Source organism: Gouania willdenowi, chromosome 22, assembly GCF_900634775.1.
Source record: "Gouania willdenowi chromosome 22, fGouWil2.1, whole genome shotgun sequence".
NCBI classification, from domain to species: domain Eukaryota; kingdom Metazoa; phylum Chordata; class Actinopteri; order Blenniiformes; family Gobiesocidae; genus Gouania; species Gouania willdenowi.
In genome coordinates, this window is record NC_041065.1 from 26,477,960 (window position 1) to 26,491,930 (window position 13,971).

The 13,971-nt window shown below is 37.3% G+C and overlaps 1 protein-coding gene across 3 annotated transcripts in view; it reads left to right on the forward strand.

The window, feature by feature from the left end:
- The window catches only part of asap2a (ArfGAP with SH3 domain, ankyrin repeat and PH domain 2a), a 62,496-nt gene that overhangs the window by 44,298 nt on the left and 4,227 nt on the right, over window positions 1-13,971 (forward strand). For all 3 annotated transcript variants that reach the window (XM_028437216.1, XM_028437217.1, XM_028437218.1), the window contains 17 exons: window positions 129-232; window positions 1,347-1,416; window positions 1,645-1,732; window positions 3,040-3,088; window positions 3,169-3,335; window positions 5,456-5,589; window positions 5,948-6,042; window positions 7,084-7,273; window positions 7,383-7,468; window positions 8,340-8,455; window positions 9,376-9,443; window positions 10,004-10,111; window positions 11,279-11,480; window positions 12,158-12,304; window positions 12,393-12,498; window positions 13,107-13,165; window positions 13,260-13,339. In XM_028437216.1, the coding sequence (XP_028293017.1) occupies window positions 129-232; window positions 1,347-1,416; window positions 1,645-1,732; window positions 3,040-3,088; window positions 3,169-3,335; window positions 5,456-5,589; window positions 5,948-6,042; window positions 7,084-7,273; window positions 7,383-7,468; window positions 8,340-8,455; window positions 9,376-9,443; window positions 10,004-10,111; window positions 11,279-11,480; window positions 12,158-12,304; window positions 12,393-12,498; window positions 13,107-13,165; window positions 13,260-13,339 (1,869 nt within the window). The remainder of the gene's footprint in view (window positions 1-128; window positions 233-1,346; window positions 1,417-1,644; window positions 1,733-3,039; window positions 3,089-3,168; window positions 3,336-5,455; window positions 5,590-5,947; window positions 6,043-7,083; window positions 7,274-7,382; window positions 7,469-8,339; window positions 8,456-9,375; window positions 9,444-10,003; window positions 10,112-11,278; window positions 11,481-12,157; window positions 12,305-12,392; window positions 12,499-13,106; window positions 13,166-13,259; window positions 13,340-13,971) is intronic.

The following is a 13,971-nucleotide window of genomic DNA, read 5'->3' on the forward strand; positions in this document are numbered from 1 at the left end:
ATAAAAAGTTGTTTTCACCTTTTCCTAAAGCAAAACAAAACCTTGGTTTATGCAAACGTCTGAATAAACTCAATAGATGTACATACGCCTGCTCTAAGCATGTCTATTCTCTGCCTTTTTTTCCCCAGGATTCCCAGGTGCGGCCGAGCACCACCTACAGCCTCCACCAGCCACAGGGCAACAAAGAGCACGGCACAGAGCGCAGCGGCTTCCTCTTTAAGAAAAGTGACGGGTGAGTTTTATGTATTTATTAGTTTATTTGACAGGGACAGTAGACATTAATGAACATTTCTGTAAATGTGTCAGTATTAGCTGCAAAGCTAGTTTTCAACTGTTGTCCCTGGGCAAGGTGTATAATGCCAACAACAAATATTAAACATATACAAAATTTTAAAAGTTGAGGCTCCATACTTGCATAACATAGCATTTGTTCATACAATTAAATAATTCATACATTGATGACATTTGAATGTTTGTTCTGTGACTTGCACAATAGAGTAGAGATGTACTGTTTGTAGCTCAAAAATAAACAGAAAGTTTCGGAGATTATCATCCGGTCCTTAGCAGAGGAGTGAAACCGTACTTGAGTCATTTTTAAAAAAAAATATTTCAGGTTTTTGCCTCTACACATTAAAAATGTGAATTTAATTGATGAATTTATTATTTCCAGCTTTCAAAATAACCACCTTATCATAGCTGTCCTAACTAAGGAATATATAAAATATAATATTCAGATTGTCCACTGTAAGCAAATATTTTGAAACAGACAAAAGCATCCCTCAGATATAATCATTTTTAAAAATGTGCAATTTGCAATGAGGAGGATTCATAAATATTATCATACAAAAGAAACAATGGAAGAAATCCATGGTTCACTGCATATGAGTAAAAATGGTTTTCCGTGCATTCATGTGCATGTTTCCACACATCATGTCTCGTATATGGTTAATACAGTTTCTAATGATCAAGGATTACAATAGTAAATTGTCACCTTGTTTATTATACTTGCAATTAAATACATTTCCAAGTAAATATCTTGAATTGATTTGTATTGTTGGAATTATGTTGTGCAAATTCTTAATATATGAGGCATCTCGACACTATTATGATTATTTTTATTGTTTTTTTCTTTCTTTCTTTGTCTGTTTTAATGCAATTGGGTTTTGTGACCCTTAAAGTGATACTTGCACATGACCCTGCTTTCATGTTAAGTTTTAAAGTGTTTGTATGGTGTTTTTTTAAAATAAAATAAAATGATAAATCATTGAAAAAAATTACAGTTTCTAATGTGTGTGTGTGTGTGTGAGAGCGACAGGCCGATCTTTTTCCTTCTTTGTGCGTCGCAGGCTGAGGAAAGTGTGGCAGAAGAGAAAGTGCACGGCAAAGAACGGTTACCTCACCATCTCACATGGCACAGTAAGCCACAGTTACCTACTCTCTGTGTTCTGTTACACATGTTGCTTTTCTGTTTACATTAGTTTAAATACACACACACACATACTCTCACACAAACAGAAACATCCTCCCAACTATTTGAAAGCACGTGAATCCCCAGACTTCATTATTATTTCTGTGCCTCTTGCACTCAGACGTTCTCCTTGTGCTGAGCGTTGTTTTTGGCCTTCCTGTGTGTGTGTCCCGCAGGCGAACCGACCGCCCGCTAAGCTCAACCTGCTCACCTGCCAGGTGAAACACAATCCTGAGGAGAAACGCAGCTTTGACCTCATATCGCGTGAGTTTGCGCTAAAAGGCAACGAGTTGAAGACAGACAGGAAACAGGACAGAAGGATGTGTCACAACTTAAAGGATCGAAGGATGTTTGTCTTTGCAATTAGTCGGCTATGTGGGTTATGCAGTGAAAACAATAAAGAGGAACATTCTCAAACCAACGTAACTAAAAGAACAGATAATTGCAACAACATACGGGAAGACAGGAGAAATATGTCGTTACACACCAGTACACACACGCACACACTGTGTGTGTGTGTGAACGTGTGAGGGAAGAGGGTCAATGGTGGCCTTGGATCAGAAGAAAAATAATTTACTGAAAGTCGAATTTTCTTTTCTTTTTGTGGGGAAACGGGACAAAAGAGGAATTTTCTGGATGGGTTCATAAATTCACTTTCAGTTTATTTGTTTCAGTTTAACCAAAAATATTCAAACATAAATCACAATTTAAAAATATATAAAAAGACTGAAACAGGTAGAAGCAAAAATGCTGATATGCCCAACATACTGTAAATCCTAACATTGCTCAAATAATACACACAAAAGATATATATAGTGACATTTTCTTCTTGAAAATAAATAGTTTGTCACTCATTTTTATTTCTTTATCAGCATTATTCCATAATTTAACGCCTAGAACAGACAGACATCTTTGTTTTACTTCTAATCTTGCCTTTGACAAAATAAATATAAATTGATCCCTTAGGTTGTCTTTGCTCTATTTTTTTAGTGACTGATGAAAAAGCATTTCATTTAGCTTTTAACTTTAATTGTTATTATTTTATAATAAATCTATTTAAATTTCACAAGTTTTTTAATTCAAAAAATGGATGTGTATGGTCATAATATTCTGCTTTGTTTATCAGTTGTATGGCCTTTGTTTGCAATGAAACAATATCACTAACAATGGTCTTAAAAGTGTTTTTTCACTAAATCATTCTTAATAAGGAGTTGTTTGTTTATTCTATTTTTCTGCTTCCTGTCTGTCTGTAGGACTTTGTGAATCAATTTTTAGGGTTTTGAAACCCATAACACTCCCTGGACAACAGTGCACTGACAGAAATGTTGAGGTTGATAACAATGAACTTTATGTTTATGTTTCCGACTCTTTTCTTGAAATAACTGATAAATCCTCCACTGGAGCCACAACAAAGGTTTATGTCTATTTGATTATGGATCTTTACTGTCAACAGAGCATTTCCTAACTTAAGATGGAAATAAATGGCTTTTATTTGTTTTATATTCTGAAGGGATCTCTTCAAATTCACTGTTTTACTGTTTGTTCTGTGACGCTTTTGTTTTTCCCTGTAGATGACCGAACGTATCACTTCCAAGCTGAGGATGACCAGGACTGTCAGATGTAAGCGTGGCTTATTTAATCTCTATATTCTACTTGTTCTGCTAAATCCTTTGACAACTTTTATTCCTTTTTTCTCCCAGCTGGATCTCAGTTCTACAGAACAGCAAAGAGGAGGCGTTGAATCAGGCTTTTAAAGGGGACCATCACGTGGGCGAGAACAACATTGTGCTGGAGCTGACCAAGGCCATACTCGGGGAAGTCAAAAGGATGACGGGAAATGACGTGTGCTGTGACTGTGGAGCACCAAGTGAGTAGGGCTGAACGATTTTGGAAAATAATCTTATTGCGATTTTTTTTTTTCCCCTCAATATTGCGATTTAATGTACGATTATTCTTTCAAGGGCCTCTTGTCATGTATTTTTCAATGAACACAAGGAATAAATCAATTTGTTTCATAATAAACAATTTCAGATTTGTTTAAATTTTAAATGAATATAAAATGTAAATTTTAAAGCACAGATTACGACAATAAAGCAAACAAATCTGTGGCTTTACCTTTTTCATCAAACATGTAAACATGTGGACTGCACTTCTTACACACTCTCTGAACTTAACTGGACAGTCTATAAATAAATTAAATAAATAGATATATAAAAAAATTAAGCTTACTAATATCCAGTCAGTAACATCACACATACTAAAGTGCAGAAAAAGTAAGGAGAACTAATATCTGCTTTAACTAACTGGATGTTTTTAGGTAAATCAAGCTTCCAAAAAACTTAAAATAAATTACTTAAATGACAGTTTCATCATACACTGAAAAAACCCTGTGTTTTAGTTTTGTAAAAGATGTGAATAATTCATTCAGACATTACTGATGGACCCTGTCCCGTGGGAGCCTTTAATACAAGCAGCTGCAGATCAGGAGCATCAGAGCAGATCATTGTTTTATCGTTTAAATCCCTTCCATGCAGTGACGGGATCAGTCGGGATTGGGGCTGGGACTTTAAAGCGTTCATTGTGATTCATTAATTATAGGAAAATAATGCACTAAAAATGAATAACGCAATTAATCCTTTTTTTTTTTTTTTTTTTTGCACTCCAAACAGTGCAGAACCTTTCTCATTTCACGAGTTCCCGGTGTACCGATAATATTGATGCACAGACTACAATTTTAGAGAAGGGAGAACCCGAGGAGTGTAAGTCGTTGCTGTGCTCTGTGGGCGTTAATTTTAGTTTATAACAACACTGGATGGAAAACAAAAGCCCAATTATAGTGCAAATTGTCCAAGAATGAGTTTGCCGATCACCGGAGCTCTTCGAGCCTCAGTTACCACCTCATTGCTAAACATGTAGCAGCTAGCGCAGACACACGGACAGTGCTAGCTGCCACATGCTCCGAGCAGACAGTATCTCCATTCCACACTGGACAAGATGACAGGATTCAGAGCCAAAATGAATAAGTCCATGAGTGACAAATGAACAAAGTCAGTGGATAAATGATTGTAGTAGAGAGTCGACCACTCTCGGTGGTAGAGGATGTGGGCGGGGCTAGAGGCGCTGCTACAGATAGCGTCATCTGACCCAACTTATGAAATGTAGAAAGACAATATCAAACAAAATTAATCAGCTTCAGGAGTTGCTCTATTTATTTTATACATATAAATTCTAATTGTTGTTTTTTATTTTAATACACAAAAACACATTTTATAAAATAAAATAAAATAAAAAAGATCCAGCAAAGCATGAATTTGTGCTTTGTGAACAATGCAGACATAATATTCTTTATTCATATTGCACATTATGTTAGCGCTCAGTGATGAAAATACTAAACACAATTTTTTTTGCTTAAGCTCATTTATTGTTTGCAATGATTCAATCATATACCAAAATCTATTTAAATTGGAAAAACATTGTTTCTCGTGTCAAATATTGTTAGGTGATTATTTCAGTTTAATCGAGATTAATTAATGAGACAGTTTCCAGATATTTAGATTATTTTTTTACGCGAGTCCCACCTCTAGTTTGGATCAATCTGAGTTTTTCCCGACATTTGCTGTCAGAATTAAATGTCATATCTGGAAAAGACTGATATCATATATCATATCAACTGAAGCCAAATTTTGATATTTATTGTGGCACATTTTAGCGTAATGTAATGGAGGATTTATATGCTCAGTGATGCATGCAGATCCAAAGGCATGGACATTCAGCTCTGATTCTCTTTCTCTCAAAAGCATTAAATCCACTGGACATTTCCCTCCATCACTATACAATGACTCCTCACACGTGTGCACATAACCATAGCAAGTATTTCCCAAGGTCACATCAGAGTCGTCTCTGGAACTGCAGATCTGCCCTTGGGTTTTTATCAGACACTCTCTCTTTGTTTTTTATCGTTTATTTGTTTCATCTCGTGTCATTCAGACCCAACGTGGCTCTCCACCAACCTGGGAATCCTCACCTGCATCGAGTGTTCAGGCATCCACAGGGAGCTGGGAGTACACTACTCCAGGATCCAGTCCCTCACTCTGGATGTTCTCAGCACCTCCGAGCTCTTGGTAAATATGCTGTCCATCGTCTGACACCTTTCGTCAATGTGAATGTCTGTTAAATAAGGTTAGAAATCAGTGTTAACAATTAAAAACAGGACTTTTGTATGCCTAGTTCAGCTCTGTTTAATCACTGCTCAGTGTAGAGACTTCCTGTTTGTGGGACAGTTTAGATTTAATGCATCTAGACTGGATCGGTGTCTTTGGTGATCAGATTCTAGTCCTGTCACCCACATTCATCCTTCATACATGTTTCAGGTTTTCTGCTGTGCTTCTGTGAACTTGGAGCTGATGGATGAAACGGAAATTGAGCCGCGTTTCAAATGACACACAAACAGTCTGAAACTGTCTATTTATGTGTCCACAGCTGGCCAAGAATGTGGGGAATGCAGGCTTTAATGAAATCATGGAGGCTGGCTTGGGTGCAGAAAATATGGTGAAACCCAACCCAGCCAGCGACATGTAAGCACACCCTCACACGCACCGAATCAAATGTCACACCTTGAATTCCCTTTCCCTGAAAGTTGCATTTACTTAACTATCTTTCTGCTCTCCAATATTCTCCTAAAGCAAACATGGGCAACTTGGCCTAATTTTGTGCATCATCCCCCCAAAGTAAAAGCACAAAAAGACTAAAATTACACAGAATGAAACAATAACGACTCCAAAAACACATTAAATAAGAAAAACATTCCAAAATGACAAAAAGACCAGACACTATGACTTCAGAAACACACAAAGTACTGCAGAAATACAGAAAATTACAACAAAAATACAACAAAAATACACAGAAATCTCTTAAAAACACACAAAAATAACTGTAAAGACACAATATGACAACAAATATACACAAAAAGACTCCAAGAACACCCAAAAACACACACAAAGGACAGAAATATACACAATGGTACAGAAGTACTTTATTTATCCCAGGGGGAAATTACTTAAGTCACAGACGCTCTAGAAATATTACAAATGAAAAGAATGAAAGTACAAGTTGAATAAGAATTAAATACAAGTACACACATTACAGATGATGGAAAAACAGACTAAATCTTTTGTTCTTTCCTGTATTAATGCTCAGATCGGTCATTATTCTGAATACTGACATGAATATTTATAATGTGGCCCCTTGGAGCCGAAAATCACATTTTTGTGGCCCCAGTGTGATAAAAACTGCCCATCTCTGTCCTAGTTTCCTCTTTGCCTCCTGATGTCATAATTTATTAAAAGCAGTTAAGCATAACCTTAAAATAAGTATCCCTGGTTTCTATTATTAGTGTACTTAAGATTAAAGGGTTTAAGTAAAGATACAAGCCTAAAAACATCACATTTTATCTAATAACTGCTAATAAATGCTTAAAAGTATTTTCTGAAAGTAATGTAATTTGTTGTATGGTGACCTGCTAGGATAAGCTGATGTAATCAGTTTCTTCTTCACATTGAAAAGCCTCAGTGTCGAGCAGCTGCAGCAGAACACCTGTGTCCTTGTTTCCTCTGCAGGCAGACAAGGAAAGACTTCATCGTGGCAAAATACACGGAAAAACGCTTCTCAAGGAAAAAGTGCCTCGACTCAACATCAAGACTACACACGTTATGCGACGCTGTGAAGGCCCGAGATATCTTCTCACTCATCCAGGTCTACGCTGAGGGTGTGGACCTCATGGAGCCCATCCCCCTGGCCAACGGACATGTCAGTGCTGCAGATGTCTCACCTTTGACTCTGTGTCGTTGTGTCTTTATGACGTCGAAGCAAAAAGCAAACATTTCCTGGAGGTTTTGAATATATGTTTTTGTTTCAGGAACAAGGGGAGACGGCGCTTCATCTGGCGGTGAGGCTGGTCGATAGGACGTCTCTTCACATTGTGGACTTCCTCACTCAGAACAGGTAAATGCAGCCAGTAAACAACAGAATTAAAGGACGGGTCAATACGCAGGGAACAAGTTTAGACCATTGATGGGCAACATTTATCACAGCAGAGGACACAGAGATATGACTGTTTAATCTGAGGACATTATCAACATTCATGTCAGAATTCAGAAAAATGGCCAATATGAGCATTAATGCAGAAAAGGACAAAGGGTTTGGTATTTGTTTGTTGTCTTTTTGTGTGGTTTTGTTTGTATTTTGTTCATTTTGTGTATTTGTGTCGGAGATAGATGTTTTTTTGTGAGTTTTGGAAATCAGTTTGTGTTGTTGTTTTTTTCACTATATGTTCTATGTTATTTTGTTTTTTGTCATTTTGGGAATTTTTGTTGTCTGTGTGCATTTTTTGGTATTTCTGTTGTCAATTAGTACATTTTTCTGTTTCTATTTGTGTAGTTTTTGTTGACATTTTGTGTGTTTTTGGAATCATTTTCTTTGTTCGTATATTTTGTAATTTCAAGGTAATTTTGGAGATCTTTGAAATCTTGTTCTGTTTTAGTTTTTTTTGTGTGTTTTTATTGACATTTTGTGCATTTCTATGTCTTTTTTTGTGATTGTGGAGTTATTTTGTGTGGTTTTACAGGTTTTTTTCTGTATTTTGTTGGCTTCTATGTTCATTCCAAATTCTTTCAAATTACTATTTCAAATAATAATACCCCAACAAATTTGTTTTGGGGGTCATGCAGAGTTTGAGCAGCATGTGGCCCTCGGGCCGCCAGTTGCTTATGTTTGGATTTTATCATCGATACAAGATGCAGATCTTTTGACGACCGTGGATTTGATTTCTTCTTGAAGTAAAGATGATTTTTTTTGTTTGTGTTCTTCCCTAAAGTTTAAATTTGGACAAGCAGACGGCCAAAGGAAGCACAGCGCTGCACTACTGCTGCCTGACGGACAACAGCGAGTGTCTGAAGCTGCTGCTACGAGGGAAAGCCTCCATAGAGATCGGTAAGCTTCTTCTTTTTCTACTACTACCTCTTTATTAAAGTTGCTTAAACACATAAGCGTGCATTTTTGAATAACATGCCTGTATGCTATCCAAAAGTTGTTCTGATAAATCCTTTACTCGCAAACTGCTGCACAAAATTTGATTTGTAAAATTGCCAATGTACTTAAACGTTGGTAAAGTTTCATGCATTGCATTGTGGGATTTGGAGTCCTGTACAAAAATAAAAGGCGGCGCCAAAGAAGTAAAAATGTAAGAAGTGTTTTTACTTCATTCTTACTGTGATTTATTGTATTTCTTTGCTAGAGAAGGAAGACAATGATAGATTCAATTAATGTGATTTTTGTCCTGCTTTGTTTATTGTGTTCACGGTGTTAGGACGTCGCTCTGATTTTGGACATATTTGTGTGTTTCCGTGGAAGCCACAATATCAACAACCGCCATTGTTTTTTCAACAACTTTCAATCTGTAAAAATATCAGAAATGTCAATTTGGCAGAGTTTTTGGGGTCACACTGGCATCAGGAGGGGATGACAGCAAAGGTTGGGTGACAAAAGTGTAGATTCATTTTAAACAATGTGATTTATGTGGTAAAGCAGCTTTAATATTACATATCTGTTAACACTTCTCTTTTCAGCCCCAGGATCAGTTGTAGTTGTTTTTGCTCATATCTAGATGTTGTGATGTTTTTTCTCACCACACTAAACTTTCAACTCCGCCCTGAAATCAACCAAACAGGCAGATAACAGCAACAGAGAGAAGGACACGTAGGAACCAGAGTCGCTCTTTGTGGGAAATTCTTTAATTATACATTTCTCTCATTGTTGAAAAAAAAGGGGAGGGAGTGGGTTGTGCGGGCACACACACACACACACATACACACACAGCAGTGATTACACGTTGCTATTGTTGTCTTTTACAGCTAACGAGGCCGGGGAGACGCCACTGGATATCGCTCGAAGGCTAAAACATCTTCAGTGCGAGGAGCTGGTGAGCCTCTAGTGCACATGTGTAAAACTCAAGGCCCAGGTGCCAAATCTGGCCCTTCAGAGCATGCGATTCCACCCACTGGAAAAAGTGAAAATGGCAGAGAAACCTGAATCATTGTGTAAATTACCAAATATTTCAGTTGCAAATTGTTCTTGAAAGGACTCTAAATTTTTCCAAAATCCTGAAATTTTTCTCAAATTATTCCACAAAATCTTCCCAAATTAAATTGGTCAAAAAGGACATTTAGGTATCTATCAATTATTGCTAAGATATTGTTGATGCCTTCCATACTTTACGTCTAATTTATAATTGGAAGTGCAAATTTGAGCACGTTAATGTTAAATGTTGAAATTGTTCATTTTCCTGCCTACAACCTGTGGCCCACTTGTGATTGAACTGGTCAATATTTGGCCGTTGAACCAAAATGAGTTTCACACCCCAGCTCTGGTGCTTATGGTCTTAGAGTGCATCACTCAATGAATGATGGCCAATCCATTAGTATCACATGATATTTTTTTTTTTTTTACTACCTTTTAATACTTGTCTGTTTATGTCCTCAGTTAAACAAGGCACTGGCAGGGAAATTCAACGCTCACGTCCACGTGGAGTACGAATGGCGGCTGCAGCACGAAGACTTGGACGAGAGCGATGAAGACCTGGATGAGAAGGTGAGGAAGTTTCTAAGTTATTCATCCGTCGACCACAATTACGTCTTCAATTATTCATTTCAATTACAACTCAATTATGATTACGATGACTGCATTTTGTTCCAATTGCATTTATTATTTTCCCCCAAAAGTCTATTACAAATACGTTCTCGATAACTAAAGTTCAATTAAAATTCATCACAATTACTGAGCTTTTAATGAATAATTCAATAAGGCTTTCTTTTCCATTAAAATATAGGTTTGAATATTTTTGGTGTGGGTGTTTGAGCCTTTTTTCTATCAGTATACTCCTTTTTTTAAATGGTGACATGATGACACACGGGCAACAAACGGCCCGTGTGTCACATGCGGCCCCCCCAAAGTAAACATTGACAATTACACAAATAAACACAAAAGGACAACAAAAATATGCAAAACAACAGAAGAATTTACAAAATGACACACAAGTCGACTGCAAAAATAACATAAAAGTAAATTAAAAGAAAAAGAAAACACCACACAAATACACAAAATGACTCCAAACCACACAAAAATAACTCAAAAACACAAAATGACAACAAAAATGAACAAAAGGACTCTAAGAACATCCAAAAAAGAACAGAATTATACACAAATAGATACAAAATGATGACAAAAATACACAAAAACCTTTGTTCTTTCCTGTATTAATGCTCAGATTTACCATTGTTGTAAATATCTAAATCATATTTGTATATTTGTATTATTTTTGTAAATATTTGTACATAATTTGCATAGTTGTATTATTATTATTAGTATCATCTATATTACTTTATTTTCTACTTCTGTAATGTGTGTGATCCTGCCTTTTACTTAATTATACACTTATTTAACGTTTTATTCTTTTATATCTTTTCTGTGGCTGTAAAATAAGCAATTTCCCCCTGGGATTAATAAAGTGATTCTGATTCTGATTATTTTAAATGCTGACTTAAATGTTGATTAATTGGCCCCCACTGTGATAAAGTCTCTGCTGTAGTGGATTCTGTGATGTCTCAGATTGCTTAAAAAACAATAAAACTGAAGTGTTTCCCTGGAACTTACGAGTGTCTGTGGTCCAATAAAAAGCACTGATTGTTCACAGCAGTGCACGATCTAGTCACGAGTAACCATCCTCACAGCTGACCTCTGACCTCTCTGTTCCCGTAGCCGAGCCCTCACCGCAGAGACGAGCGTCCGGTCAGCTGTTACACCCCCAGCAGTAACTCCCACCATCAGGCCTCCACCAAGGACAAGCAGCGGCCCTTCATGCCCAACCTGGTCAACAACGAGACCTACGGCACCATCCTCAGCACCAACTCCTGTCAGCCTGCAGCCATCGCTGCTCCACCGCTGCCTCCGCGCAACCTAGGTGAGCACACTAGTGACACGCTGACATCATCTATAGACGATACAAAGGAAACTGGATTAGTTTATTCACCAGCAGCTTTTTATTCTGAAAATATACTTCTGAGATGTCACTGCTGGACTAAAGCAATAAATCCTTAGCAGTTTTACTTAGGAAGTCATCTGAGCTTCTGATGATTTAATAATAATAATAATAATAATAATAATAATAATAATACATTTTATTTGTAATGCACTTTACATTTGATGCCAAACCTCAAAGGGCTACAGGATTAAAAAAATAAAACACAACATATATTAAAAGACAGGACTAAAAGAGGCATCAACTGTTAAAATAAATTTCTGTAAAAAGGTGATATTTAAGTTTTTTCTTAAAAAATCTCCACTGTTTGTGGGGCCCTGTGGTGGTCTGGTAGGGCGTTCCACAGGCGGGGGGGGGCAGCGATTTGTTTTTGTTTCTGTTTGTGTTTCAATCTAACAAAAGATGTTCAAACATAAATCACAATTTGAAAATATATAACAAGACTGAAACAGGCAGAAGCAAAAATGCTTTTGTCATAATCATTCTCCAATAATGCACACAAAAGAAATGCAAATCATTCAACAAGAACATTAGAGTTGCCTTTTTCAAATAATGCAAAAAAATAAGTGTGCACGTGTGTGTGTGTGCGTGTCCTTCAGGCCAGTTAGCCGGTCTGGGGGGGATCAGTCAGTCCTCCAGCAGCTGGAAGCCCTGCTCTTCAGACTTGTCTGGTCGACAAAGGTCGTCCTCAGACCCCCCGAACATGCACCCGCCTGTCCCCCCAATGAGGCTCACCTCCACTGGAGGTATGAAAGCAAGCGTTCACACACACACACACACACACACACACACACACACTGATCTCTGAACACGTCTCTCCTGTGGCTCTTGCAGGTCTCAGTCTTTCTCCCGGGTTGAAAATGGAGGCCATGAGTAAACAGTCGAGATCCGGTCAGGGGCCGCTGGGCTCCAGGGCCGCGCTGCCCAAGTCTCCTGCTGGGTGAGAGTCTACAAACACGTTTATGTACGCCTACCATACTGAGGCTAAATATCTCTTGGAAGTTCTGGAAACATTTTAGGCGAGAAAGTGACCAAGTAGAATATCAACATGTGGTCATTGGATCCATGAAACTCACGGAAACACGTGATGTCATGCCGACATTTCGGAGATTTTGGGAGACCCTCCATTGTGCTACTGACAAAACTTCCGGTTAACTTCAAAACAAGAGCCTTATTTACAAAAGCATTAAAAAACTAATGGAAGACAAGAAGAGATGCTTTTGTTTTGAAAAAGGAGATGTTTGATTCTTAGCTCGAAGCCGGCCCCAGGACGATTTTACATTTCGCTCGCAATGCATCATGGGGTGGTTGAGTATGACTAGTGCGCCCACTGTGCATACTTAAATGTCCCGATATAGTATAGTACCGATATAATCTTTCTATACTATCTCATTGGAACGCACTACATTTATTACTACACACTACATTACACTTTATTTATATTCTGTGCTCGTGCTCTGATAAATCTGGACCTGCTTTTCAGCTTTTCTGTAGCTTTGTGTTACTTTCACTCTGCTGACACAGCGATATTTCTCCCGTTTTTCTTAGCAACGATAAAAGCTTCCGTCTAGCGCCTCTAACCCGAGCCTTGTCCATTGAACGAGCAGGTGAGTCCAACTGATTTTCGCCGATGGATTTAGCCTCGGCCACCTCTGGCTCTTCATAGAAGCCTTAAGAACTCATTTCCTTTTCCTGTTCTAGCCAAAGAAGTTCCAGGAAGTCCTCAGAACTCAGTGAATCAGTGTGTGCCTCCAGCTACAGGCACGAGGAAGGCTTACACAGTGAGTCCCACACTATCATAGTAGTAGCCTTGTGTTTGTGTTTCATTTCATTCCCTATCAGCTCAGGATTCCTTGCAGCAGCTGTTTGTAGCCACCACACGTTTATAGAAGCTTCTCTAAACTGAGCCTCGTTTTCCACCCATGAACATGGAGTTATTTATTCTCACCTGCAAAAATCTTGTTGTTTAAATCAAACGTTTTTCCCGTAATAGTAGAATATATATATATATATGTACATGTGTATTTTTTTTTTTTTGGACTTTCATATACATATATTCAAACTTCCATATATATATTCAGATTTATATATATATATATATATATATATATATATATATATATAATTTAAAAAAGGCTACAAGTTTGACCAGTTATTACATTTTGGGTTTTATCAAAAAATGTTACATAACAATTTGCGTCTTGTTACATTTTGAGCTCTAGCTAACCTAAAGGACTTCTAATTATGTTTTCAGATAAATGTACATATATAGTATATATTTTGTTTATTAGTAATACATTAAACACATTTAAAGGGTATGAATAAGACGAGTACAGGCAGTCTTTATGTTAATTTCTACTACAAAGATCATTACTTTTCTAGGGCATTTAGGGCTACAAATGGCAGTAAATTG